The 27,140-nt window shown below is 39.3% G+C and overlaps 1 protein-coding gene across 1 annotated transcript in view; it reads right to left on the bottom strand.

The window, feature by feature from the left end:
• Positions 1–20,398, bottom strand: part of ABCA4 (ATP binding cassette subfamily A member 4) — a 70,729-nt gene extending 50,331 nt beyond the window's left edge. The window contains exons 1-10 of the mRNA XM_061378869.1: positions 20,303–20,398; positions 16,969–17,062; positions 16,350–16,491; positions 14,519–14,658; positions 11,798–11,925; positions 7,612–7,809; positions 3,643–3,732; positions 3,028–3,268; positions 1,486–1,625; positions 350–466 (exon numbers count right to left, since the gene is read on the bottom strand). Of these exons, the coding sequence (XP_061234853.1) occupies positions 350–466; positions 1,486–1,625; positions 3,028–3,268; positions 3,643–3,732; positions 7,612–7,809; positions 11,798–11,925; positions 14,519–14,658; positions 16,350–16,491; positions 16,969–17,062; positions 20,303–20,368 (1,356 nt within the window). The 5' untranslated portion in view covers positions 20,369–20,398. The remainder of the gene's footprint in view (positions 1–349; positions 467–1,485; positions 1,626–3,027; positions 3,269–3,642; positions 3,733–7,611; positions 7,810–11,797; positions 11,926–14,518; positions 14,659–16,349; positions 16,492–16,968; positions 17,063–20,302) is intronic.
• Positions 20,399–27,140: the final 6,742 nt, after the last annotated feature.

The raw sequence follows: 27,140 nt of genomic DNA on the forward strand, positions 1-27,140 counted from the left end.
CCAGCAAAACCATGGTCCAACTGGCTTCTTTGCCTGCGCAGAACACAAGAAGATCAAGTTGTCTGTTCTTGAAAGACATTCTGGAGAGACAGAGAAGCAGCAATTGCTGCCTTTATTAAGAAGTCATTAGCCAGATTCTGGAGTGTCCAGATCTGAGGTTTTGCCACAGAGACGCTGTAACGCCTTCAAGCCCTGTAACCTGTCCAACAGCCTTAAAAGCCACAGGTTCCTTGCTGCAAAGGCTGTACTTCGAGCCAAATCCCACCAATTAATTCTCTTCCCCCTTAGGAAAAATCAAGGATGGTGACAGGCTGCTCTTACTGAGGATCCCTGCTAAGTTATAACATACACGGATCATATTCATTTGCAGGCTGTTTTGAAAGAAGTACCACAGCTGAGGTCCCACTTCTTCCCAAGCTTTGGTCAACAGTCTGAGGCGTTCAAGTTCCTCAAAAGTGGAGTTTGCCTGAGGAATAAAACAGCAGAAAACAGTGCTAGAAAGCTCAGAAGATAAACAGAATTTATGAAGCAGCCATTCAGTGACAAAGAAACCTGCATCTGACAAATGCTGTAGTTTTTACTTTGATACTTGATAAACTCATTAAAATAGCAGAAAAGTTAATAATCCTTGGAAAAGAATTTGTAAAATCCAACTGGAATCGAAGTCACTTAGGATAAACTTGTATTTTGTATGTAATGAAAAAAACAAGTGCACATTAACCCCAGCTAACTTCAATTTCTTTAAATACTCAGGTTTTTAGGTAGGCTGTTTCTCTCCTTCAAGAACTAAAAAGGAAGATGATGATGTGGGTAGATGAATAAATGGGAGGCAGCTGTAGAAGACAGGTACTCTCATAGTTAAGATATTAGTTAAGATTTGAAATGTTGGGCTGCTGTAAATCTGATGTTTTCCTGTGTGAACTACAAGCAGCAGTTCTGTGCCTTACATAGCTGCTGAGAGGTGGCCAAAACCTAGGTTATATGTGACCTTGATTTAATTAATCGGATTAATTTCACCCAAATTAAGGCACTTAACTGAAATATCCAGGTTCCATCCTATTTTCATGAAGTGACAATTATTTATGATCTCAACATAATAATACTAAACCACGATGTTGCTACTGATTTGTCATCTCTCAGTGTTAGGCCTCAATGAGTCTATGGAAGTCTTGTAACTGCCCCATTTAAATATTTACTGGTACAGAGCTGCTGAAGTTCCTCCATCTGTAAAATATATATAAACATTACTATTTGTACTGGTGTAAGTGTGAAATCATGCCAACAAGAAACAATTTAAGCTGAAAAAAGCATGTAGTGTAGGCCAAGATTGTCAGTGAAGATCGTACTCCTGGACCAACAGAACAAATGGGGTTCTGAGAAGAAAATCTGAATAGGTTGATGGAGCCAGGTCACTGTTCTTCACAGGATGTTTCTTAGGATGCAATTTGCTAGAAATAAACAGTTTTGTATTTCAGAAGTGCTTACATTTTTTAGGATTTGCCGTACAGAAGGTGAATCAGGAGCAAAGAGGATTTTTCCCATCAGCAGGGGCTTCACAGCGCTCCAGGCTATTCTGGTTAAAGGGTTTGATTCCAAGTTCTGGATCAATGCATTACAAAAAGGTGCTAAAAACAAAAAGAAAGACAGTCTTTATGCAACCTTACTCAAATCCTATCATACAAAACATCCTGCAATATGGTCAGTTTAAAGCATTTTGAAGCTGAATGGCTTAAGCACATTTTGCAATGTGTAAGTACAGTGTCTGACCAGATGGAAAAGACTATTAAGTAATTGTTGGAGTTGTAAAGCAGACAGCATGGAAATTAGAAGAGCAAACAAATAAACCTAACCATTTGAAATTTGCTGTTACTTATAAGATATTTCAAATGGAAGGAAATTAGACACTTCAGATCTCACTGAAAAATTCTGAACTCTAACTGCTTTTCTCCTAATGACTTAGCTCCTTTGAATCATAGTTGATACTGATACGAAGCTATTTTTTCTCCTGTTAGAGGTTAATTCTTACACAGTGTAAACTATTGGACTGGAGATCCAGCAGGCTTGAATGTTGAACTCTGGAACAATTCAGAATTGCATCCTACAAAGATTTAGAACTAAACATTTTAATGTAAACATTTCTATCTTGCTCCTGCACTATGGAGTAATTAGTCTACTTGGATAGCATCCAACTCTATTGTTCCGTGGCTGAAGAAATGAAGTACTGAGCCCTTTACAGGTCTTCTGATTCAGACATAAATAGAGCCAAGTATTAATACAAACAGTGAAAGGCAGGAATCTCTCATCAAGCAAAGTGCTTACCTGTACTCTGCAACCTTGCAACCATACGTATGACAGCAGAATAGGCAGAGAAATCTACTGCCAGCTATAATATGGTTGTTAGTACAGAAAAAAAATTGCTGGTATAGAAAAAAAAATGAATGGCAAACAGAAGGGGACATAATAAAACTACAAAATAATGAGTCATAGAAAAGATAAAATGGGTTCCTCTTTCCATTCACTCCTATTACAATAGGAAGAAGATAAGTGAGGAAATCAAAGCAAGAAAAACTAGTAAATTGAAATACTTTCTATGAAAGAATTATGCTGCAGAAGGTTACTGCTATAAAAAATATGTACGTTTATGCAGGAAGAGAACAGCTGCCATGTATCACATCTTGGAGAAAAGTAATTCCAGAATGCAGCACTGCATTTTCCAGAACCTTCTTCAGAAACACTTAGTTCTTCCTGATACCAGTAGCATATATTAGAAGACAGAGGGACCTATGCCTTAATGATGATGGTGACTATGTTTATCCCTTCATATTGAAACAAATGCATGTTTCTGTTCTCAATTCCTGAGCTTCTCTGCTTCCAGCTATGAAATAAGCAGTAAGTAAAATAAGTTCAGCTGTCTCTGATTTCTTGAATTAACTGCTTAGAAGTGTTATTTTATAAAAGCAACAGTGGTATTCTACCAGAAGTTGTACCTGTCTACAGCCTCTGTAATGGTTTGCTAGAAAAACTTACTGGTTGTGTTATCATAAAGATAACTGGATTTCTTCCTTGTTGAGTCAATCCCCAGGAAAGCTTTATAGTTATTATCTTCATACCAGTTGAATGAAAGCACTCTGGATCCACCTCCTTCTGGGTAGCCACAGAAAAGATCAGACAGGGAGCTCACCAAGTGGCCTAAGGATTCTGGCCTTCCATCTTGTACAAATGCTTGCAGAAACACCAGAAGGTCCTGAACACCTGGCTTCCTGGCTAGCTGCAGTAAGACAAGGCATTGTTAATCACTACCCTCAAAGGAGGAACTGGTGAGGTCTCAGCTGTACCCACACTGCTAAAGCATGCAGTCACAACCTCATCCTTCTATCTCCTCTGTTCTGGTCATAGGCACCATTTTCAGTTCTTGTTCTCTCATGTCTTTTCTGAAGAAAAGACTATAGAAACATAATTGCCAATGCTTCCTTTTACGTTTATTTTCTAATGATAGAAGAATTAATTTCTAAGGAATCGGCTCTTTCCAAACAAGTCAACTTACTTTGTGATAAGCAGGTAACTGGAACATAAAAAGCACAAAGGAAAAGGAGGATTGTGTGCTACCTAGAAAAGTGACTCCATTTTTAATAGACAACTTACCTTTTGCACTGCCTGGGTGACACTAGACATCACCCTTCCCCAGGCCTTCAGGTCAGCACCTGGAGTGTTTCTGTTAAGAACAGTGGGAAGCTGTAAATGCATCAGAAATACAGATGAGTTTTGTATAGTTCCCATATGACAACAGCTATTACAGTGAGAGAAGAAAAACCAAATGGCATCTCTTTAGCTCAAATACTTCTAAGTTATTTGGAACAGTGTCTTGTAAGCCTGGCTTGTGGGGCCACAAATCCAGTACCCATGTGCAGACTCACACAGCAGCATGTGCAAGTGTTCTTACCAATATAAAGCTGAAACAGTCAAAAGCCACTGAAAATATAAGCTTGGCATTTGTTCTGCTTATTTAAGCCCACCATTCCAAAAGGTGCAAAAACGGAGGAGGAATGAGGGAACTGGGATTTCTGAGAAGCTGCTTCTCACAGAGGCTACTTTTGGTAACCTGTGAATTCAGACTCATTTACCATGAGAGTAAATAACAGGTAGTACTTGAGAGATTTCCTGAGTTTGGAGGCAGCCTGGTCCTCAGAGTCCTAAAGAAACTTCCCCAGAATGATGTAGCTACACACCCTGCTGATTGCCTGCCATTCCTTTCAGTCAGTAGGTGGTTAAGAAAGCAAGAGACAGCTGCACTGTACCTGGCAGGAAATCACAAAGGCAAGAGTTTTTATGGAAAGCTTATGTTAGCAAGTTCTGATCTGTCACTTGCAGTTCAGGCAGGAAATACATACACACAGTGCTTCAAATACACTTTTCCTTAGAGGAACTAGTTTCTGGAAAGATTATACAGGACTCTTGGAGCATTTGCCTTAACCTTGGCTTTTTTGCAACTGTAAGCAACAAGTATTGTGAACAATTTGAAGCAAACCAGAGAAAAGCCTGGGATAAACATGGAATTAAGAACTTGCTTCATGTTGCTAGAGAAAAATAAAGGAGAAATAAGGGCAAAATTACACATTTGCTCCTAAATACTACTTTTTGCAAGAGGCATTCAGTATGAATCAGGTCTTACTAGAAACATCCTAAAATAACTCAATATGTACTCAGCTAGTTGATGCTCTCTAGAAGCATAAGACAGGATCAGCGGACACTATATACAAACTACACTCTCATCTGACCTAAATACCAGAGCATACAGCTGAGAAAGTTTATTGACCCTAAGCACAGAGGAGGATGAAAGTTTTCCCAAAAATATTTATCCAACTATCTCCATATTCACTGCAAATGAATGTGGTGTCATAAAAAAAAATGAAGAGCATAATTCTTGAAGAGTTTCTTTCCAGCAACAGAAGGTCCAGTTCTGGAATCCACAGTCAGCTAAAATAAGCCCTACTCAAAAAAAACCAAATCGGGTATGTGATTGGTTATACGATACTGCTGGAGCCTGAAGAGCATGAAGTACAGTGTGTGACAGCGTAAGAGTGCAGAAAATTACGTGGGTTTTGAATACACAGGTACTTCTAGAAGTTTTAAAGCTAACAGAAGCTTCAAATAGTTCAATGAAGATTCATTCTGCATACGTAACTGAGTGTAGATCTACACTCTGTTTGATTATGTATCAAGCATATGTGGTGATACTGATCAAAGCAGCTGTTTCAGCAACATGCTTGGTGATAAGAACTGCTTATCTCTACCCAAAATCACAATGAGGTATTACAGAATTCTATTTTAATTTATTTATAAGGTTTAAAGGACTTCAAACGAAGCTGAAAGAGGCAGGTTCAAGAACAGCACTGCTCCAGAAAGAGGCTCATTTTCCTTGTGGTGGCTAAGCCAGACAGTAACATGTAGGCCTTATTTTTCTGTCTCTGCTATCCAAACTGTGCTTTAATTTCTGTCAAAAGCCCTAGAGGGTATACATGAGCACATGAAAGGTTTGAGTGGATGTTTATGCACATACCTGAATATGTTAAAGTATTACAAATTCAAAAAGAAACATTAATTTCAAAGCAGTGGGGAAGCACTAATGCATTACTGCAGCAAGGAATGCTTATGCACAGTCTACCTTTTAGGTGAAAAGGAGTAACCAAGATAGATTTTGATTTAAAAGGAGCACTTCTGCCTTGGAAAAACGCAGAATTATATTAAAATTATTATTTAGCAACTATAATGATGGGAGTGTGGGAAAGCTTCTACCAACTTGAGATCTTATCATGCTGGACATCATGAAAAGATAAACCCTCTTCTCCACATTAAATGGGTGCACATTAAAAACCACTGGGAATCAGGCTTCCAATGCTCAGGAGAAGTCTTGGCAGCCAGATCTTGTAGTAACAGACCAGACCATAAGCCTGCATCTGAACACCCAGTCTTTCACAACTCCAGGTTTTCAGTTCAGGTTTATGTTTCTATCTCCCATGTGAGTCTATTATTTTCTTCAAACACAAACAACTGCTTCATCAAATCTCATCTTTCCATTTTATTTGACATAGCAGCAAAACCATGATATGTTAGCAGCTTAATTTGAAATCTGGGCAGTGCAGTGTGCATCTTCACATGAAGTCCTTAAAGTCTGAAAACCTACCATAGAAGTACCGTAGCATTAATTCCCTGCTACTTCCAGTGAGCATCAGATACATGAAAACATCTGAGTGTATTTGCAGAAATGGAAACCAGCAGCTTTCAAAAGCTGACTGCAGACTCTTATCAGGACTGGCAAAATCACACAGGCACAATGAATGACTGCCAATGCTACAGTAATCTAACAGTAATTTGGCTGGCGAGTCAACTAAAGTTTCTGGCATAGCCTGTTCCCAGTTCTGAGCGACTCAAAGCTGAATAAAATCCATTTTAAATTCATCATGATGTTACACTGCTGTGGCAGAAAACTCCAGTCAATAGTTTCTATATAACTTTAGCAGCTGCTCATATATCCTCCCTTCCGTATACACCCAACTGATGATGTGATGGTCCCATGACATTCAGTTACAAGGTGCAAAACAGCAAATTCAATTTATTGTTGAAAATGTGAAGTCATGATCATGGGCAAACAAATACAAAAGACGTATACACAGTGATGGCTTCTAAGGGTCATGAGGAAAGAGACATTGGAGTCTTTATGAATAGCTCTATGAAAGCACCAGCTCAGCATGCAGAATACAAATAGAGTATTAGAAAAATATTCTGCAAAGGACAGACAGCAAAAGTAAACACCCCACCCCAGTATGCAATTATATATATCTCTCAACATATTAATGTTATTAATTTTAAATTTATATAAATACAAATAAGAAAATACATATCTATAAATGGCACAGTATCTCTGTACTGAACCAAAGATGCAGCTGTAGTTAATTTATGGCAAGAAGGTCACAGCAGGAACAGGAACAGTACAAAGGGCAATGAAGATGAACAGAAGTGAGGAAAAGCTTCTATAGACAAATCAATGCAAACCAGTACAACTAGTCTGGTTGGGTTTTTTAGTTGGGTGGGTTGGACTTTTTGCTGTTGTTTAGTTTGCTCTGGGGGGGTTTCTGGGGTGGTGTTTTTTGTAAAGGCTCATATGGCAATCTCAGCTCAACCTGTACCATGGCTTTAACTCCAGCACTGAATTCTGCCATGTAGGGTAGAGCAAAGACAGAATGGGTTGGGTGGGTATTTTCAAAACCCTTAGTAAGGTCCCTGTAGTTCTTGCCACACACAGTTTTGTTACACAGGCTGGAAAGCCCAGATAATCCTTCCACACACACTCTGACTTTAAAATTGCATCTGAATATTTTAGTTCTATGGTACTGCAAATTCCATGTTTCATCCCAAAGCATACTCAGAAGTGCCTAGTGTCCTGCTGACAGTAGGTTAATAATCACACATCCATAACCTTACATTTGCAGGGGTAAATAAACAAAGACCACTTGGAACACTGGTGGTGTATTACAAAGAAAATTCTTGAAGGGCAACGAAATATCAGCCAAAAAAAATGACAACAAATGGAAGGATGATTGTGTTAACACTTACCAGCTGAAACAGCTTAAAGAAATCAACATTTGCATACAAGGCATCTTCCACTCTCTGTAGGCTTTCCTGGGATAGGGCACACATGGCCTTGTGCACCGAAGGGAGACCTCTTCTGCTGCTAAAGATAATAAAGCGGTCCAGGAGCATCTGACTGCAAGCAATATCCTTCAGAGTCAAGTTAGGGACACCGTAGGCGAACTGCAATCAGAAATAATGGTTCATTTACTGTTGTGGAACTCCATACTGCTCAGGAACAATTAAAGATTTATCAAAAGTGAACACCTTGATATCAGACCCTCCTAATATTTTCATGAATGGTAGAAGGATGTGGTCAGCTTCACTTGCTGTTACGCTAGCCCACTTTGGCTTCATATTCTTCCTCTTCTCATTAGTGATTCTTCCTTTCATGGCAAAAGTTCTTGTGAGTCTTCCCTTTATTATCTAAGCACAACTGATGACATCCCACCCATCTTTGTGGTTAAGGAGGGATAGGTATGGCTTGCTTGAAAGTATTTCCCTAGGCCCAACCAAGCATGCCACATGATTCTACCTTTTGTGTTTAGATAGTTATATTTTTGCTGTCAGTTGCTCTAAGAGAGCAAGGCCAATTCCACTGACTCTTCAGCTCCATTTCCCACTAATGACTCTTCCACCCCAACTCTTCCTCACAGCCATTACTCACTGTCACTGTGCAGAGGCATACACCCAGGCTTTACAACACCATTTTACATTAAACCACATCCACCTATTGATTATTGCTTCTAATAGAAACATGGGACAGAAAAAAAACACAATTATTATTATCTTTAGTGTTCAACTACTGGAACAGATAAGTTCATAGTTAAACCGATGTAAATGCGTAATACCTCCAGAGAAATCAGTAAGAGTTACCTAGGATTTACACTGCTGTAATGGAATGCTCTTGGTAGTCTATAGTTCAGTTCTACTTGCTTTATAATGCACAGAATACATGGCAATATAATAAAAGTAGCACTGGAAATTGCATATAAGCTCATGATCCCATGCTCTGTCCACCTCATTTCACAGTATGAATTACAAGGAAAAGACCTCACAACAGTGTAATGACTGTAAATCCCTCCTGTGCTTGAGATAAATGCAGGCTTTCAGACAAATAAGCACTATGCACTGACAAAATATCATTAGGCTAAATGAATTTCAAAAGCTGCATAGAAAAAAAAATTGTCAAAATCAGCTCAGAATATAACTGTCTTTAGAAAAACAATCTGCTGAGCATGCTAGTCTTAAAGACATTTGGAACAAAACAAACACACCACACTTATACCATCTCAGGCATAGGTGCACATTTATTTCCTAAGTCAACAAAGCCATCTAAGAGATTTTGAACATTATCTTAGAATCATAGAATCACAGAATAGTTAGGGTTGGAAAGGACCTTAAGATCATCAAGTTCCAACCCCCCTGCCATGGGCAGGGACACCTCCCTCTAAACCGTATCACCCAAGGCCTCGTCCAACCTGGCCTTGAACACTGCCAGGGATGGAGCATTCACAACCTCCTTGGGCAACCTATTCTTAATTTTATACCTGCAAGTCTCCTACAGTTAGCAGCTGAGATTTGTCTGGTGAAGTCTGTAATGGGGAATATATAAAACTCCAGAGAATTAGGGTGCAAAAAAGGGATGTAAATGTCTAGTAAAGTATCTGAGAGGTACCGTCACTCTGGTTTGCAAAAATCCTCCAAAGCCGAACTGGAATATTTGAATTGGATTTAACTCACTTTACGTCAGTGAAAGAAGTTGCTTGTTTGCCCTATCACTTATGTCCTGGGGATGTGTGTGACAAGAACAGCATTTTTAAACCATATACTCCTGATCTGGCATGGTCCTCATCACCTACTGGGAGCTGCAATGAAACTGAGCTGCACAGGGAGGCAGCCTGGGAACCTTGTTTTGCCTTGTGAAACGAGGAAACCGTGACATTAACATCACTGAGAAGGATTAAACAGAAGAAAAGAAGAAAAAAAAAAAAGGACTAAAAAACCAGTAACAACCAAAGAGAGGTTATTTACAAACTGTAACTGCATTTCAAGAATGTTCATGAACAGATGGGATTAGGAAAACATCAAACCTCCACCCTTCCAATTTTTCCGGTAGGGTGGGCTGTTGCCAATCTTTCCTGAACTTCTTATTGTGTTCGAACATCAGCCTCTTATCCTTATCTGAGAATGACTCAAAAAAGCAGGCCCTCAAAGAAAAACTTCAATGCTACTCGGGTTTTTTTTAATCAATGTGTCACTGTTTGGCCCAAGCTCGCAAGATGAAGTCCAAATGATTTTTTCAGCTAGTTGGCTGTTTGATCAGGTTTAGCTTTTCAGCACTGTGTGTCATTTCCTGCCCTCCCAGGCAGCTCAGACCTAGATCTGCAGCCAGCTGCTGGCAACAGTCAGGCTCCTGTAAACACGTTGCTTTCAGGTTGATCAGTACTGTGCTGTCAGAGCCAGGGGGAGAGGGAGTGCAGGATATGCAAGCAAACACAGGGTAGAGCAGCATGAAGAACTAAGACAAAATACCATGGTTGAGGCTTAAGACAACCACAGATCTAGGTTCTAGTCATGGCTCTAGTCAATCAACTGTAAGTCCAGCTTGAGTAACTTGCTTATCAAGGTCTGTAAGAATTAAATGATTTCTCCCTCATAGATCAAGTACTCAAGTTCTATTGAAAAGAATTCTCTTGTGGTCTTTTGAAAGTTAGTTTTTGTGCATCAGGAGTTTCTTTCCTAATGGCTGTAAGTGAGGTCTCGTTAGATGGTCTTGCATCCCCTGTGATTACTACTAACAAGAAAACTTCATGGAGGACAACAGAAGTGGTATTTAACACCAGGCCACTTCCAGCTCCCTCTCTCTTTCATTTCCAGCATAAAGAGAACTACATCTCTTTCCACATCAGCACAGAAAATACAGCAGAAAGACACCATGTTCCAGAAGGCTTCAATCATACTTTCAGTGATGGTGTTGAGAATTTCAGTCCTGTGCACACTAGCAGGCAGAGTTTTTAATAGTATATGAATGAATGCCACTGGGGAGCAAGCACACAGTTCTCCTGTTGCAACAGATCTCTGATGAAGAAGAGGGTAGAGATGAAAGGGAAGGAGAAGCCCAGCAGGATATCTGTATATATTCTTTTTGTCACAAGCAGCAAGGAAGCAAATTTTCACCATCTCAGCTGATATGGAGGTGTGAAAATAAGTAGGATGTATCAATTGACACTGGCTCTGGTATGGTCTTGTGGTAATGCTTCATGATAAAGTCAGGAGAGTGCTTCCCCTGGTACTAATCAAGAACACTACAGATAAGTAATCTGGCTACTGGTCACCCAGCTGGAACCTCTGGTGCACTAAAGGAACTGCATTCAAGTTTATTAATACCCTTCCTTCTTTGTGGCCACACACTGTTCCAGCATTTGTGTTTTATGTGGCAGTGAAAAAGAGGAATTGTGTCTTTCAGCCTCAGTTATTCACTTGCTTCCACCCACACACTAATGCAGTGTAGAAATTGTTCCAGAGTTCTGATTCAGCAACATTCATTCATTAATACAGCATTCCTCACAGAGCTCCCAGCACCAGTACAATGCAGAGGCAGCCTGGACTTGGTCAAACAGTCCCCTGCTTAGAAGGGACTTGACCTGGAGTTTTCACTCTGAATTTTCTGAGCAGATCTATTATTCAATCAGAATCCAAGAAAGTGGGTCTGCTTCTCCACTCCCCCTTATTCATGCGAGACAATGCCATAAAGCCCCCATATTACTTGGCTGACATCAGGGCAGAGAGAGTTCTCTGCTGCTATTCATCAGGACTGCTGTCTCAAAAGGATGCACAGCTGCTTTATGGTTTGAGCCAAGTCTTTAATCATTGGAATGGATGCACTGTTTGGCAGTATCATTTCTTATTGCTTGTTATTTGGGAACAATGACAGCATCAAACCAAATACCTGTATTTAATGAATATTCAAAAAGAGTTTTAAAAGACAAAACAAACACCTCTTCCTTTAGGTTGACAAAACAAAAACAAAGGGAGAAATTGCACACATAACCTATAAGGCAGCAGGTATTCTGGGAACAAGGCCCTCACTGAAGATGTTTTGCATATACAGCTCAAGAGATGGCATTGCACACAGAAAACAGCTTGGTAGCTGTTATACTCTACCTACCTGTTCAGGGCGCACTTGAGCATTAATAAGCTGGAAAACAACGATATCTGGAAGGCCAACATCTTCCAGTAAAAAGGAAGTGAGGGTCTCTCCATCTTTCAAAATGTCTAGAATTCGTATTCCTCTTCCTGCATGAAGAAATAAGTGCAGAGATCAGTGAGATGTCAAACAAAGGGAGTTAAAGAACACCTCATACCCTGGCTTAAACCTGCAAAAAGTGTGTACTTTGGGTCATATACTTAGTAGTGACTAATGGAGACAAAAACTACTTTTGAAATTCAAATTCATTTCAATCCTTTGTTGGGGAATGATCATCAGAAATTGCTTACTGTTTTGACTGTGCATAGCTGACCTCTCAAAGATGTTTCAGACTAGAGCTTCAGAAATAGAAGTTTTGAAAGCACCCCTAACTGTGTCTGAAAGTCTCTGCCTTTTTTCTGAGGTAAGGTTTTATTTTAAATGTTCAGCTGCTGAGGTTTGGGTCGTTTCTTCCAGATCTCTTGTAAATAACTTTAGCCAATGCTTTACATTTATATTAAACACTTGCTGTCAATTTAACTAGTTAATCTTATTCCATAGCATTGCAAAACTGACCCTTTGAAAATCTTCCACAAGAAAAAAACTCATTTTCTTTGGAGAAGCGTAACTTGTTGGTAGTTTCATAGCCATATTAACCTGGATTACCAATGATTAAACTAAAAACTGGCTAATCTTCAGGCAAACCAATGAGACTACCCACTGCTAAATTCAACACATGTGACAGGCCACCTAATTTCCCTAATTCCATCCAGAACAATATGCAAAATATACTGCTCCTAAAGTCAAAAGTGCTAACCTTTTCTAACTTGTCCCTATTACATATCAGCATCAGGCTGAGTTCTGCCTCAGTATGGTCCAAGTGAAAGCTTGGAAAGTGAATGTTGTTCATGTCCTTTGAATGTTACAGCCTTTATTAAAGGTAGTACACAAAGCATCAACAGACTTGGGTCAAAAATGCTTGAAAAGCACTAGTTCTTCCAGTCTTTAGAACAGGCAATTGCAACTAATAGGAGCAGCATTTGGGGAGTTGGAACTAGATGATCATAAGGTTCTCTCCAACCCTAACCATTCTACGTATCATACTGCCATAGGGCAGAAATTCTTCAATTGCTCCTCCATGTATTTATTCAAACAGTAAACACCAAAAACAGTAGGGGCCTGTCCCTCATTCTCAATGATGCCCTCCCTGGTACCCAGGTATTATTGTGGAAGAAAAATCACACTACAGGAACACATTTTGTCAAATATGTCAACTCAAGGGGGGGAATGGGATGAGGAAGGAGGACTCAAGTTTTAAGGAATCAGCAGGAGAAACAATCCCGATTCTGACATTTGTTAATGTTTCATTGCTCAGTTTTGCAGCTATAACAATATTCTGTTGAGAATGTTACAGGCAATAGAATAAGCTACAGAGAGAACGTAAAATGTCAATTCTGCCCTACTTCTTTGTGTATGGAAAAGGGTGGCAAGTCGCATTCTATTACTTTACATCCAGAACTGACTTTGTTACTTTGTTTTATGGAACAGGAAATTCCAAACTTTTTATTTATTTATTTTTTTAGGTAAAACAGGAGCTTTCACAGGAGCAGGAAGGAATGTACTCTATTTCCCAAATGCTGAGTAAAGTTGATATGAGAGGCAAAGGCAACTTCCCAAACTATGGGGTGGGGTCCCATAGTAGGTTGCAATCCCATGGCATGTCATGCTCTTTCTCACTTCTCAATTGGCAGGTTTGGTTTCTATAGCTGTGTACAAACCACTGCTCAGATTATACTCAAGTTCTTGTTGTTTGCATTCTGGGGCATTTTGATTGTCTCATTGTTATTTATAATGAGATAGTCCCTTATTCACTTCTAGGCAGAAACTGCTGATAAGATAGTGGAGCATGTGTATCAGATGGTTTATACACTTCTGATTAAAAATATATGGAGAATGACTATTTGAATTAAGAATACTATTCCTGTGCCAAAGGACTTGAGAATGGGACAGATCAGTTCTCAAAGCCAGCCTATTTTACTGCCTTTAGTTTAAAGAGTATCTTCTCAGATTCTGTATTTAAAGTCCAAATACTAAATTTAAAATTTATTATTAAAACATTTTCTATTTTTTCCCCAGGACTGTGGTTTCAGTTTGGCAGATTGTTTTTCGTAAAAAATATCAGAGTCATGTAATTCGCAAGCCTGTTTATAACAAGTGTTTAACACCTCCTCTCTACACACATCAGCAAAGTAAGCATTTTCTTCTTTGAAACAAAGAATCTCTAAGCTCTTCTCTGGGCTATGTTCCTAGTATATATTCAGGTATATTCCTAGCTTCCATTCCTCTGCATCTTCCAGTGACACTTTCTTACTGCTTCTGCCTCTACTGTAATAATAATGAATGAAATCTCTTTACCCACGTTTTACTCTGGATGGTGACATATCCATGCCTTTGTGTTTTGAGTTTTGTCTACTGTTATTTAAGGAACATGGTTGTAGAAAGGAGCTGATTGCCTGTGTCCTTCCTCTCAAATGAAAGGCATTTGTTACAACACTGGATGAGTTTTAACTTACCCTAATGCTAAGCAAAATAACAGCTACAAGCAAAGTACCTTAAGATTTTGTCAGTCTGCAGGGTAAGTTACTAGTCACCCCTCAGAAGGGAAAATTCAAGAGTCTTAAGGGATCTAGACAAAACAATTACCTGCAATTCTTTCAGGATTTGTTCTCATTGTTTCCATAAACTGAGTCATAACAATCAGTTCTTCCCAGATTCTGCCAAGGTCACGGATTTCAGGGGCTTCCAATAGGAGCTCCTGAGCATCTTTATATACCCTCGCAAGGCTGAAAGAAGAAATAGTGACCCAACAATAATTAAAGACTGATGGCTCTTGAGAACTTTTCATATAAAAAAAAAGTTGATTTTCTGTGTTAGGGATGAGGGGAAAAAAAACCCAAACAAACAACAAAAAATTCTCAGTTGTGAAACTCCAAACTCAGTTTTGTGGTGAAAACAGAGCAGTTTCAGGTGGTGTGGGACTCAGTTTTGGAAGTCCACAGAAGGTTTAAGAGGGCTACTGGTATTGCAGAAGGTTGGCCACTCATACACTTCCTTCATTAGCAATGCTGATTTTGCTGGGAAGGCAGGACATTTCCCAGACAGCATTCACCTCACAGCTATGGTGCAGATCTGCTCTGATTCTATCCCAGGCTCAGCTCCAGCAGTTGGACGGGGCACTGGGCATATGCAGCCCTGCTCTGTGACATGACATGGAATCACTCGGACAGAGAATCCTCCTCCCTCTCACAACTTGTTCTCATCCAATATAACGGTAGTTTTTAGGTCCCTTCAAAACATTTATTTTAGGAAAGACAGGAAAACAGGAGTGACAAACTGTCACAGGCAGCCATTCAGCTACTGGTTCTGGGTTAGAACAGGAGGCTCAAGCAAGGATACAAGCAGGTCCTGTGTTTATAACCAGGAACAAAATAATTCCTATTAGCAGAGGGGAGACCATTACATTTCTTTAACAGTGCTATGGTTTTTCATACATGGAATGGTATATCTCAGTCCTCATGACTTTTTTTAGCTTACAGGAAACTGCAAACAGGAAAGACTAAATTCTTTCAGAAAACACAATGTATTTGCTTCCTCTGTTACTCACTGAATTTACTCTGACTCACAGTTTGCTCTGTAATAAGCAACCTAGAAAAGCCAGAACGTATAGAGAACAGAACCACCTAGCTTTAATGTCTGATGAACCATACCCCACAAGAAAAGTTCACCTGACTATTTTAAATCCTGTTCACTAGGAACAAAAGGTCAAATGCTACATTAATTACAAGCTTATGGGCCTTCATGTGACTGGAGCTTTAATGGCCTTGACATTGTTAGCATGTTAATTTTAATCACTGGATGCTCCAAGATGGACTAGGCAAAGGGAGACTGGAAGCATTATTTATAGCTTTCTAACAGGTTTTTACTCTAAGGCTCTTTGTCCACTCTGCTGTCTTTCATGACTCACTGTTATAGCATAACAGTGTAATAGAGCACTCCCACAGCAGATTTTCACTAATAGTCTGTAAATCTCAAATTCTCCTATTTTGTTAATAAGCCTAGTATCTGAAGGTTATTATGCTGATCAAAGCAAGTGCTACATCAGAAGTGGCAGTGCAGATTTTCCTTTGTTGCTACTTCATCAGAGCTCTCATTCAGAAGGGCCAACTCAAGTGAAAAGAAAGCTTAGGAGTTACATACTCTTATATCAGAAAGATTTATCCTGAGACACTAACTAAGCAGTAGGCAATAGAAAGAATGCATTTTATTAAGTGTGTGTCCTCTCAAGACTAGTACAACTGAATTCTTCCTCAAAAAGGCCCAAACCTGCCATCATGAGCTCCACTTCAACACTGCTGGAATGATGTTCTAGAAATGTGTCCATGAATGCTCAACAGGTGCCCAGAGCAGCCTATAAGCAATTGCCTAGCAGGAGTGCATTATTACAACTGATTGTCACACATTCAGCTCTGCTTACATGGAATTGTTGTAGTTGGACACAACACCTGGGCCCTCTCCTGGGGTTGGGCTGCGGAAACAGGGGTTGTTCATGTTGCAGAAGATGCCATGTAACCATGGCAGTGTTCCTGCAGATGGCATTGCCTTGTTTGGGAAGTGACCTAGAGTATGGAAACACAAAATATCAATGATTAGGCATCTTTTCTAATGAAGCCTGTGGGAATCTAAATAGAAGGAGGGGTTGGCTTACTACAGAAGGAACACAATGGAAAACATATAGGTTTCTCTTTTATTAAGCCAAAAAGTAAGTCAATATAAGCAATATGGCTATTCTCAACTGAAATAAATTCCAAGCTAATTTTTTTTAACAGATTTACAAAAATCTATAACTGGATACACTCCTGAGATCTTATGTAAGTCTGATCACAAAGCATCTCACAAGAAAATTAGAGCTTCCACACACACACTGATTATTCTTACAATCTATGGCTATAAATAACTAAACTACTTGAAGCAAAATCTGTTCTTTTGCTGCTGGAGAATAATACTCAACAAACAGGTCCCAGTTCCTCTGTCTGAGAACATCTAGTCATTATCTAGCACAATTCAGAGCATGAAAGCATTTAAAATGTTCTTACATTCATGTTGGCGATAAAGTGGATTAATTTTCCTCAGCCAGACAAGGGCAAGAAATAAGGACAGAGGCCATAAGAGCTCCACCAGGAAACGAAGCTGGGAAAAGAAGGAAACAATAAATCCAAAAGTAAATTTTACAGCTGAACCATGTGTAGAGTCACCGACTAGAAGGCTGAGGCCTGTTCTTGCAGCAGCAATGCTCAGTGCAGCATGTACCCATGGTAATTTCTTGCCTGTTTCATCACTTGGAAAGTACAAGGATTTTATCAGAGCCCCACAAAGCATCACCACTAACTAACTCAGTGGCTTCCCCCTCTTCTAAAGAAACATTCAAGCATCCTGACTGAGGTAGAGAGGTGGCAGGTAGTATTAAACTGCCAGATAGACCAAATGTTAAGTCCAAATAGTTTTTATACAAAGAGGATGACTACAATAATACAGGAAAATAGATGTAAGAAAGAGAAAGTGTAAGGTTTCTTTTTATCCACACTTTTGCAATGCTGGGCTCAGTAGCAGGCTGTCAGTGCACTGTGCTTACCAAAGGTAAAAGACCTTGGCATAAGCTTACATTCTTTGATCTTTACTTTAGCCTTTTGTCGTAATTCATTTCCACATTATTAGTTTTCTAATACAGGTAGAAATGTATACATGAAGATCAAACACCTTATTCAATAACACAAAAGACCCCATCAAATGCCACTTGATTGCCCAGATCGTTCAACACACTGGGAACAGTCACTAGCTCCCAGTCATGTCAGAAAACCAAGGGCACTGCTTTACCACAGAGCAACATCCTGCCTGGTTTTTGGTCTGTTTCCTCCACTCCTGTTTCATTTTGGTTTACTGCCTCTGTGTGTTTTGGCAGAAGTTTGAAACTATAACCCTTTGATCCTGTGACACAAGCACTGGACTCTGAGGACCAGCTATGGGATTTCTGTGTCCAGCCACGTGGCACTTTTCTCCTCCCTACAAGAGCCAGGACAAACTCTCCAGAACCAGGGTTGTAGCACACACACAGGAAAGCACTTCCTGTCTCCTTTCCTTTGCTCCTGCCCCCTGACTGGGCAACAAATATGTAACAATAATGCATACAGCAGCAGAGCCAGAGACAAGATGGGTCATGTGTGAATTCCAGCCCCCCCCCCCCCCCCCCCCCCGACTGAACCAGTGCACGGCAAAAGATACTCCACAGCTTAATCAAGAACAGGTTTTTGGAGCTGCCCAGGATTTTTCCAGTGTAACTTTGTCTAATAGCTTTAGGTAAGCACAGCTTATGCTTACTAAAAAAGGGAGAAAGCTTTACACCAGGCAACCATTTCCTATTTCACACCTTTTCTCTTAAGGCTTTCCTTTTAAAACAGAACAACAACAAACCCCCACACATACCTCGGAAGTTAAGTATGCCTGGTATGTTTAAAGGCAGACTAAATCTTACCAGCAGCAAAGGGCAGATGACACAATTATTTGTGAAGGAAACCTGCCATCATGCAACTCTTCTCCTGACAGCTGCTGTGCACAGCTCAGAACGGTGTTACAGACGATTCTCAGCAGGGGTCCACAAGGTCTTACCAACACCCATGGCCATCCAGTTGCTAAGAAGTTTGGGACAAGCACTACATACCCAAAAACTCAGAGGGGTAAGAACTGAGAGACTCCCTAGTTACCATCTTTAATTCAAAGTTACTCTGGATTATTGCTCAGATGTCTATCCTTACTTCATTCCCAGGAAAGACAAAAACCTCAGGCTTGAATTCAGTAATTCCTTTCTGTCTGAGCTAACTAGTTTGGAAGGGATGAAGGCTAAAGTACAAAGGAAGCTTTCTTTCAAGCTGGTACACAATGTGTTATGCGACAAGGACAGAGCAAGTGCTGTCAGCCCTCTGATTCTTTCCTCTGATCCTTGTCCTAAGGACACACAGATGTCTCAGAACTCACTAGAAGGATCAGAGAGCAGCCCATAAGCCTGCAGAACCACAAGATAAACAGCCAGAAATCCCAGCAATATGCACAGAGAAATGTAATATCCAGATGGAGCTGTAAAGGACCAAGCATAGTGATAGGACCGTATAAAAGTGACAAGCTTAACTGGCCATGGATCAGCCGTTTAACTCTGTAATGAAGTTTTTCCTCTTGTGAACTAGACTAAGTGACTTCCAATTCTCTCAGTATACACATTTGAAGATCAGAAAAACATGGATTTTATGTTTGGTGAGTGTTTTGGGGTTTGTTTGTTTGGGAGTTTTCTCTGAACTTGAGAACTAAACTACTACACCTCCCTGACAATCAGTAACCAAAGTCCAGCTTCAAAAAGGTGCAATGTAGCTCAAGTATGGATTGGTGACTTGATACTGTGTTAAATCATGAGCTAGCAATGTCACATTAATCAGCTCTTGATGCAATGTAGACTGTGGAGAAAGTCTACTGGGAAGCTATGGCAAGACATTCAAATTTGTCTATGAAGAAAATCAGATAATCCTTTGATCCTGGCAATTTCAGCATGTGAGTCATTCCCAATTACTAAAAGCAGGTCACACAGATAAGCACTGCAACTCATCCCATGGTTCAGTTTGACCTTATCGATCTCTTATTATGGCCAAATTGTTTGCATGACTGTTAGATCCTGACAGATTCCCTAAAGTACATTTCTGTTATTTTTAGTTTGAAACAGGTAGTTATCTCTGGGGATCTCAACAAGACTTCCTTTGCTGGACAGAAGTAGTTGCAGTACAACAAATGACCAAGACCCTAGTTTGAGGTTTTGGTTGAGACTAAGGAAATTTGGCTTATAGGGGAAAAGAGCAACGATTTAATGCAAAGTAACAGATAAATCTGTTCTAAGACAAAGTATAAGAAGATCTAAGAGGATGTGAAAGGATTTAAAATACTTCTGATTACTTTATGCCATTCAGACATACTAAAAAAGATAAAATGTGTGTGAATTTTAGGACCTTCACTGGATTCAACTCTTAAGAGCAGCTGTATGTGAGAAGAAAATCTAAAATTAGGAATCAAACCTCCCCGAGCTGTATGGTGCCCACGATGATTTCTAACGATAGATCTTTTTATGTGGAAACACAAAAATATTATTACCCACAACTGTTCTCTTGGTCCCCAATACTATTTGTTAAAGAAACACCTGATATGAGTATTCTATGTTTAGACTGTAAAGAGCACCTTTGAAAACTGCACCAGACAAGATCCCAGACGCAGGCCCAAACAATGATCACACTGGATCCTTTAAGGAATTGATGATTTTTACATGCTGATAAACGTACCAGTCACTTCATCCAATGGAGTGCATGGTCCAAAGCTGAAATCCAAAGAATATTAGTTTACCTTTTGTCTTTTCCGGAGGATCCAGTTCTTCCAGAGGAGAAGTCCAACTTGCCTGAAGAAGCTCATTCTTCAGTATCAACACTTCTGGTTAACCTGTTGCAAAGGTTGCATTGCCATTTCTCAGCTGACAGAGACAGACCCCAGAGCAAAATAACAGCTTTCTGTTCTTAATTTAAGATTGTTATCATAGAGATTGGTTCCCTTCATTGTCTTCACCATTTCATTTTGCACTTGATACACTATCATATGTGAAAAATCATGGTTTTCCTTTGTTTGGAGGCTGTTTCCTGTGACATGTTTATCAGCACCAAAAAAGCAATAGAGAGGAAAGGCACCTCTTTCAACTGAAAAAAAGTCATTAACATTGAATCCAGCTATTCACTTGGACTTGCAAGTAATAAAAGTGGTTGTTGTATCATTTATCCGATTAAATCTGTGCTTTCAAACTATTTTTCACAATAAAAGGTGGATTTACAACTGGACATTGATTTATCTAAAACTGGTTAGTTGTTATGCTAAATATCGTAAATAGGTTTTCTATTCAGACATGGAACACAATATGCAATAAATGCATATTGATTAACACAGCCTGGAATGGGTTTTGTAAAGACAAATCCTTTGTGTTGCCTTTTTTTTTTTTTTTTTAATACAAGATCTCATATTTTTATGCCTTCAAATTTGGCAACTCCCACTATATTTTTAGTAGGGATACAACAGAATTAAAAACCTTATATGCTCTGTTTTCTAGGTTCATGACTCATTTTAATCACCATGAATTCTGACCTTCAAAAAGAAAAGGAGAATTTGACCTATAAATCTAAATACCAAGTACAGGGACCTGTTAAAAAATAAACTATTTGAATTTTCTACCTGTACCAGCTTCCTACTTCTGAGTTGCCTTATGGCATTCAAATGACTGAAGAACAGTTCCTTCATGAATGGCTGGTAACTGGCAGAGTGTGGAAAAGGAAGTGGAAATTAGATATTGGAAAACACTTTCTAAATATAAGAACGGTGAAGTGCTAGAACTGATCAGATGGGAGGGCTGTGGGGCTTCTGCTGCTGGAGATTACTCAAACCTCTATCAAGATTTACACACTTAAAACTGCTGATTTGTTGAGCCTCTCTTACCACTACTGTTCTAGAATTTTGTTTCTTAAAAATCTACCAAGTGAAGGAGAGATAAGGTTTGAAAAAAGTCAAAATACTTTGGCCTAATCTGTAAACAAAGCATTAGTTAAAAGCTAACAATCAGTAATAATGATTTGACTTGCTCAGAAAATCATCTCAGGTCCACATTTTATGAACTGAAAAGGAAATCAGACTTCAACCAAGGAGGAGGTGGGGAAAGGGTTGGCACCAGCCTTACTATCTGGAGGTAGTGAGCCAGTAAGTGGCTGTGTGGTGCCAGTTGCTGGCTGGGGCTAAAGCACAACAGGTGTTTATCTGGGATCAAATAAACAAAGCAACAACTATGCAGAAAGGGTATCTGTGCAAAACTAATGATGCCAGAACTTGGAGAATTTCCCATATTTTGTAGGTCAACAGTTTCATCCAATTTTCAGTATCACTCCATCAGCTCTAACTGCTTAATTACAGAGCACCACAAGAAGTGAGACTGCCTATAAAAAGATACTGTTGTTGTAAAGAGTAAATGGATTAACACTTGATGGTCTGGAGAGGTATGACAGCCTCACACTGAGTGGACAAAAGCTAAAGCGTACAAAAAACCCGCAGTCTGGTGACTTTGCCCAACACCATGATTTGAAACATGATCTTAATAGTACAGACAACACTGGGATCTTAATCATGCACCATGACATGCAGAAGAGGACCAGTTCTGTTTTGCGAGATCAAGCTTCACACTGATGGGATGTGAAGCCTATTTCAACCCATTATGGGAGGAAACATTATTGAAGTCTTGACATTGAGGCCAAAGAAATTAATCCAGAGGAGTAAGAAATGATGTATTAAAATGGTTAAATGCTAGTCCTCCCAGAGTTTGCCACATTGTATTTGTGCAAAAGGCATTCCAAGCATGTAGTAACAGAGGCCAAGTTTGCAAGCCTAAGTGTAAGAACACAGATACCACTTTCACAGGGCTGACCCGAGAAAACCAATCTAGGTCGATTATTTGAGTGCTGAGCGTGCTCAGCAGACAGAAAAGGCTAAATTTAGACACCTTCTTGAAAGGAAGCGTATCTAGTTCTTATTCAGATGTTTACACAATCCAGGGTCCTTCTGTGGAACTAGGTGCTCAGAGGGTTTAAGAATCCAGGAACAAAATTGGCTGAGCATCAGCAAGAAAAGACAATACTTCTGTAGTTTCACTAGTGGCAGTAGGTTCTGTACGTTTACAGACTCATGGCTCATAAGAATATTCTTACATGGAAAGCTGTCCTATATTTGGCTGCAAGCAGCTCCCAGCAGTCACCTCAGATGTTTCCAGTGAGGTTCTCTTCACAGAATTGCCAGCTATGGGCAGTCAGATGGCTTTCTGACACTGCTGCATAACTCAGGCTCTCCAACCTGATGCTGTTCTGCTGAATGAACCCTGCTGCTGAACAACTGAGGAAGAGCCAGTTTAGGTTCAGCTCCCCTTGCCTTCCTCTAAATCCTAGATTGACACTGCAATCTTTCTGCAATAGTTGTGAAAGGGAATTCAAGCCTTCATGTCAAGGCCATCAAATCTGCAGTCTGCCAGTGGCCTGGCCTCTCCTCTTCCTCCTGGCTCTTTAGTGAGCCATCTACCATTAAGAGTTTCTATCTCAACAAGAGATTCCCTAAATGGTACACAAAGTTTTCACTCATGTTCCTAACCTCTTGCTATGTATGATATACCTGCACCACTTTGTAACTGTCACTACCATTAGGAAGAAAATTTGTAGTGCAAGGCCAGAAATGGGATTAGGTTTGCCACCTAAAATGGCTGTTAGCATTTACTATGGAAAATCTAGCTGTTTCTCTGATACTAAAATTATAAGTAGTAAAACAGCCAAAACAAGTAACATTGTGGGGGGAAAAGGGCAGTAAATAAGGTTATCCAGATTATGCTTGCTTTTTAACCTGCAAGGTTTCTTACATTAAACCTTGCTAGTTACATTTGCTGATAGATGGGGAGAGCTATTCCTTCCAAGAGGAACAACTCAATCCAGACAACAAATTAATATGCATAAAGTGCCAAAGGAATTGCTCTTTAGGAAAGTGACTACCAGATTGATTACCAAGAATAAGTTTCTGCTGAAACAGAGTTTAAAAGTACTTCTCCTTTTGGCCTAAACAAAACTACTTAAGTGATGACATTCATACATGAAATGTAACTAATATATAAAACTTATAAAGAAAGATTAAATTTTACTTGTCAGACATACTTTAGAATCACCTTTCATTTTAGGATGAACAAGAATACATTTGGATTTCCCCAGACTGCTTCGTTTCACTAGGAGCTAAAGGGAAAGAGCCTTGCTTTCATAAAAGGAACAGCTTCACAGATAGAAGTGTTGAAGTGTATTAATCTTATACTGCTTAGAAACCTGAATTAGACAAGTAAATATGAGACAAAAGGGTAGGAAAAGAGTAACTTAATTCAATCAGAAGACACGGGACATATAAGCCTCAGATTCTGTATCAGCACAGAAAAAATAAGCAATGGTTAATTTTTAATCTTGACATATCCTTTCCTATCTGAGCATCACTTAGAATAACAAAATTGTGTGGTTAAGATTCAAGCTCTAGTAATTTAATTACAGCAAAACACTGTAGGTTAAAAATAATTAACTATAATAAAATAATGGAGTAGGACCATGGCAAAAGTAGTACCTATCAGTAATGTATTGAGAACTCCCTTTGGGGTCAGGAGGTACATGAACTGGAGTGATTAGTCATGGTGGAGACCTATCTTCATTCTTTAAAGGCAGCACCCTGCTCACAAGATCAGTGGTGGCTTGATACACCTGCAATTAAAACCAGCACAGGTACTAGAAGAAATTCAGTTTCAAGAAAAGCAGACTTCATTCATTAACACAGATACTAAACCCCTCCTAAAACCAGAAAATGCCACACACACTTATGAACTGTTTTCCATTAAGAAGCTAGTGCAAATAACGACTTACTATTTAGAATGGCTTTTGCTTGCTGCCTGAAGACAATATGTTCAAGCGATGTGAATTCTTTCTACAGCATATGAAACCTGTGTTTGATAGTTTTCCTTTTGCAGGAACTAATCGTCTTTCCAGAGAGCTTATTGTAAGAACCAACAAAAACAACTTGGTTCTAACATACTGTTGAAGCATGGGGAATACTCTTACAAAGCCCCAACTTAAGAAATTGAAAAACAGAATTTTTTACTTTTTCCTCTCTCCCCCCCAACCCCCCAGCAGTTTATGGCATAACATGGAAGAATGATTTGCTGCATACATTCAGAAAAAAAACTCGTAGATATTGTTGACAGAAAACAAGAAAGTGAAGTAACTGGTTGCATCAGTCATTACCATTAGTTTTAATACACAGTACAATAAATCTAAATACTGATTTTAAATCACCAGAATGAAATTAATTTTTACATTTCAAAATAGCAAATTTCTCAAAATTAAATCCTAGCTTACATACAACCTCTAGGAAAACATAAGAAAGAAACAAGGGTTAAAAATATCCTTAAGCAATAAAGAAATAAAAAAGGCCTTTTCTTCACTCTTTTTCTGGCTGTTGCACTTCAGCAGTGAAATATGGTGAAGTGACAGCTTCTGTCACTTAGACCTTCTTGCTAGACAGCACATCTTGTAGTGTTACAAATGGAACCACAAGAAGGTCTCTAGGGTAGGAATGAAGTTAATCAGTTCTTTTTCAACTCCTTTCCACAGGAGGCTGAATATGGTCATGCAGTGAATCATGAATTTCTATATTTTACTTGGTGTGAGGTGAGGAACAGTGAGGCATAGAAATGACGTAAGCAAATAAGCATCGTGGATAAGAAAGATTCCGATTCTGACTGGCTGCCAACAACAAAAAGCAGTTCTGCCCTGATTTCATCCTGGAGGTTCAGCAGAACATTCCTGGCTTCTAGATTGTTAAGAGCAGCTAGCAAAGGGTCCCCTTACTCTGCTTATACTATATCAATCACACTTTATTATCAAAAGCTTTCAAGAATTTCTCCCAACTGAGTATTTCTTTAAGTCTGAATTTAATCATTGCAATGATTACAATTATGTTCCTGCTTTTTCTGAGGAGCCTGAGCTCCAGGGGTGCTAACATATCACAGCCATCCTCAAAGCATCAAGTAAACATCAGTCCAGTGTTCACTAATTCTACAAGTCTTTAACAGAATCAAACAAATACCAGCCTGGGTAACTTTCTGAGCAGATTCTTTCACTGATATGTGTGTGATATGGCCTTAGAGAAGGCAGAAGGCCTTTCCACTACTTCAAAACTGAGTTCATAGGGTTTTCAAGCTTTCTCTAAACTCTATACTTTTTTCATAAAGGTGGCACAAGAGTTTTTTTCTATTGAAGACAATGTTTTAGACACTATGATTTTTTTTTTTCTAAGCTTCCTAGACAAATCAGAACTGCAGAAACTGGAGAAGCTGTTGTTTTTTTTTTCCACCTCATTCACTTTCACAAATTATTCTAACAAAATTAATGTCCTTGCTATTGCTATAGCTACCCTGTGAAAGGCCAGGAAAGTTTGTTCTTATAACATGTGCATGTGCAGAAATACAAGTAATCCAGTAAGTTACTTCATGGACCATTACTCTCTAAGAACAGGAACAGCAAGACACAAAACTAACTGTTTCACAACACCACTGCAGGAGAAGAATTCATTCTTCTCATCTGATCTTCGGGGTTTTTTTTATTTTCTAGAACTGCCAAAATATCAGCAAGCTGCAAGCTCACACAGAAATACATTAAGCTAAGTACAACATGACCTTATGCATGTTCAGGCTCAGACTTCCAGAGATTTATTCAGACAGCTTTTCAACAAATTCTGTTCTACTTCAACTAATATTCACTAAAGAAAGTTACATATTGTTATTAAATAGTTTATTTCACATCTCCAACCCAAATTACCCACAAGTAGTATGGTCTGATCCAGAAGCAAGAAAGCACTAAGTGAATACTGAATTCTTTATAGATTTTCATCTGTAAGGGTTGAAAGAGACAGCAATGCAGCAAAACCTCCCTCTCTGCAAGCATTACCACAGCTTCCCTCACTGCAGCTAAACTAGAAGCTGAGCACCAATCCAACCTTTGTTATTAAAAAAAAAAATACATTAAAAAGGACATAGCACCATTTTGCCTGTTTCTTTCTCCTTCACAGGGCTTTGGGGAGCCTTTTGAGAATGCTCCATAAACCTTTGTTTCACTGAATTTAACAACAGGTTTACACCTGATTACACTGCACTCTGAACGCTGCTTCCTTCCCAGCACCACTCCAGGGCCTTGAAGCCTCTGCACAAGTTGCCACCTAAACCACTGACTCTAACCTGACTTCTTTCACAAAGGATGACACAGTAACCTCCTCTTTTGCAAGTGGCTTTGGTCTACTTTCTGTTGGACATATGTTGATATCACAGCTGAGATTGACCCTGCTGCCATCATGACAAAGAAACAAGGGGCTTTATAAAACCACAGAGGGTAGTGTACTCTAATGGCAGTGCAAAGCCAAGCAAACAGTGCTGCTGCTGCTTCTCGGCTGTAGACTGTGTTTAAGCATCTCAACTATGTCCAAGGCAGGCAGACACTTTAACAGTTTTATTCAGAAAACAACCATTTTAACTCTAAAATTCTAAGTTGAGTTATTTTAAGAAAATGGAGGGTTTTTTTTTTTTTTGTTTGGTTTT

Source organism: Neopsephotus bourkii, unplaced genomic scaffold (genome assembly GCF_033783945.1).
Source record: "Neopsephotus bourkii isolate Nb327-2 ecotype Australia unplaced genomic scaffold, CSIRO-AGI_Nbou_v1 NB_1768, whole genome shotgun sequence".
Taxonomy (NCBI): domain Eukaryota; kingdom Metazoa; phylum Chordata; class Aves; order Psittaciformes; family Psittacidae; genus Neopsephotus; species Neopsephotus bourkii.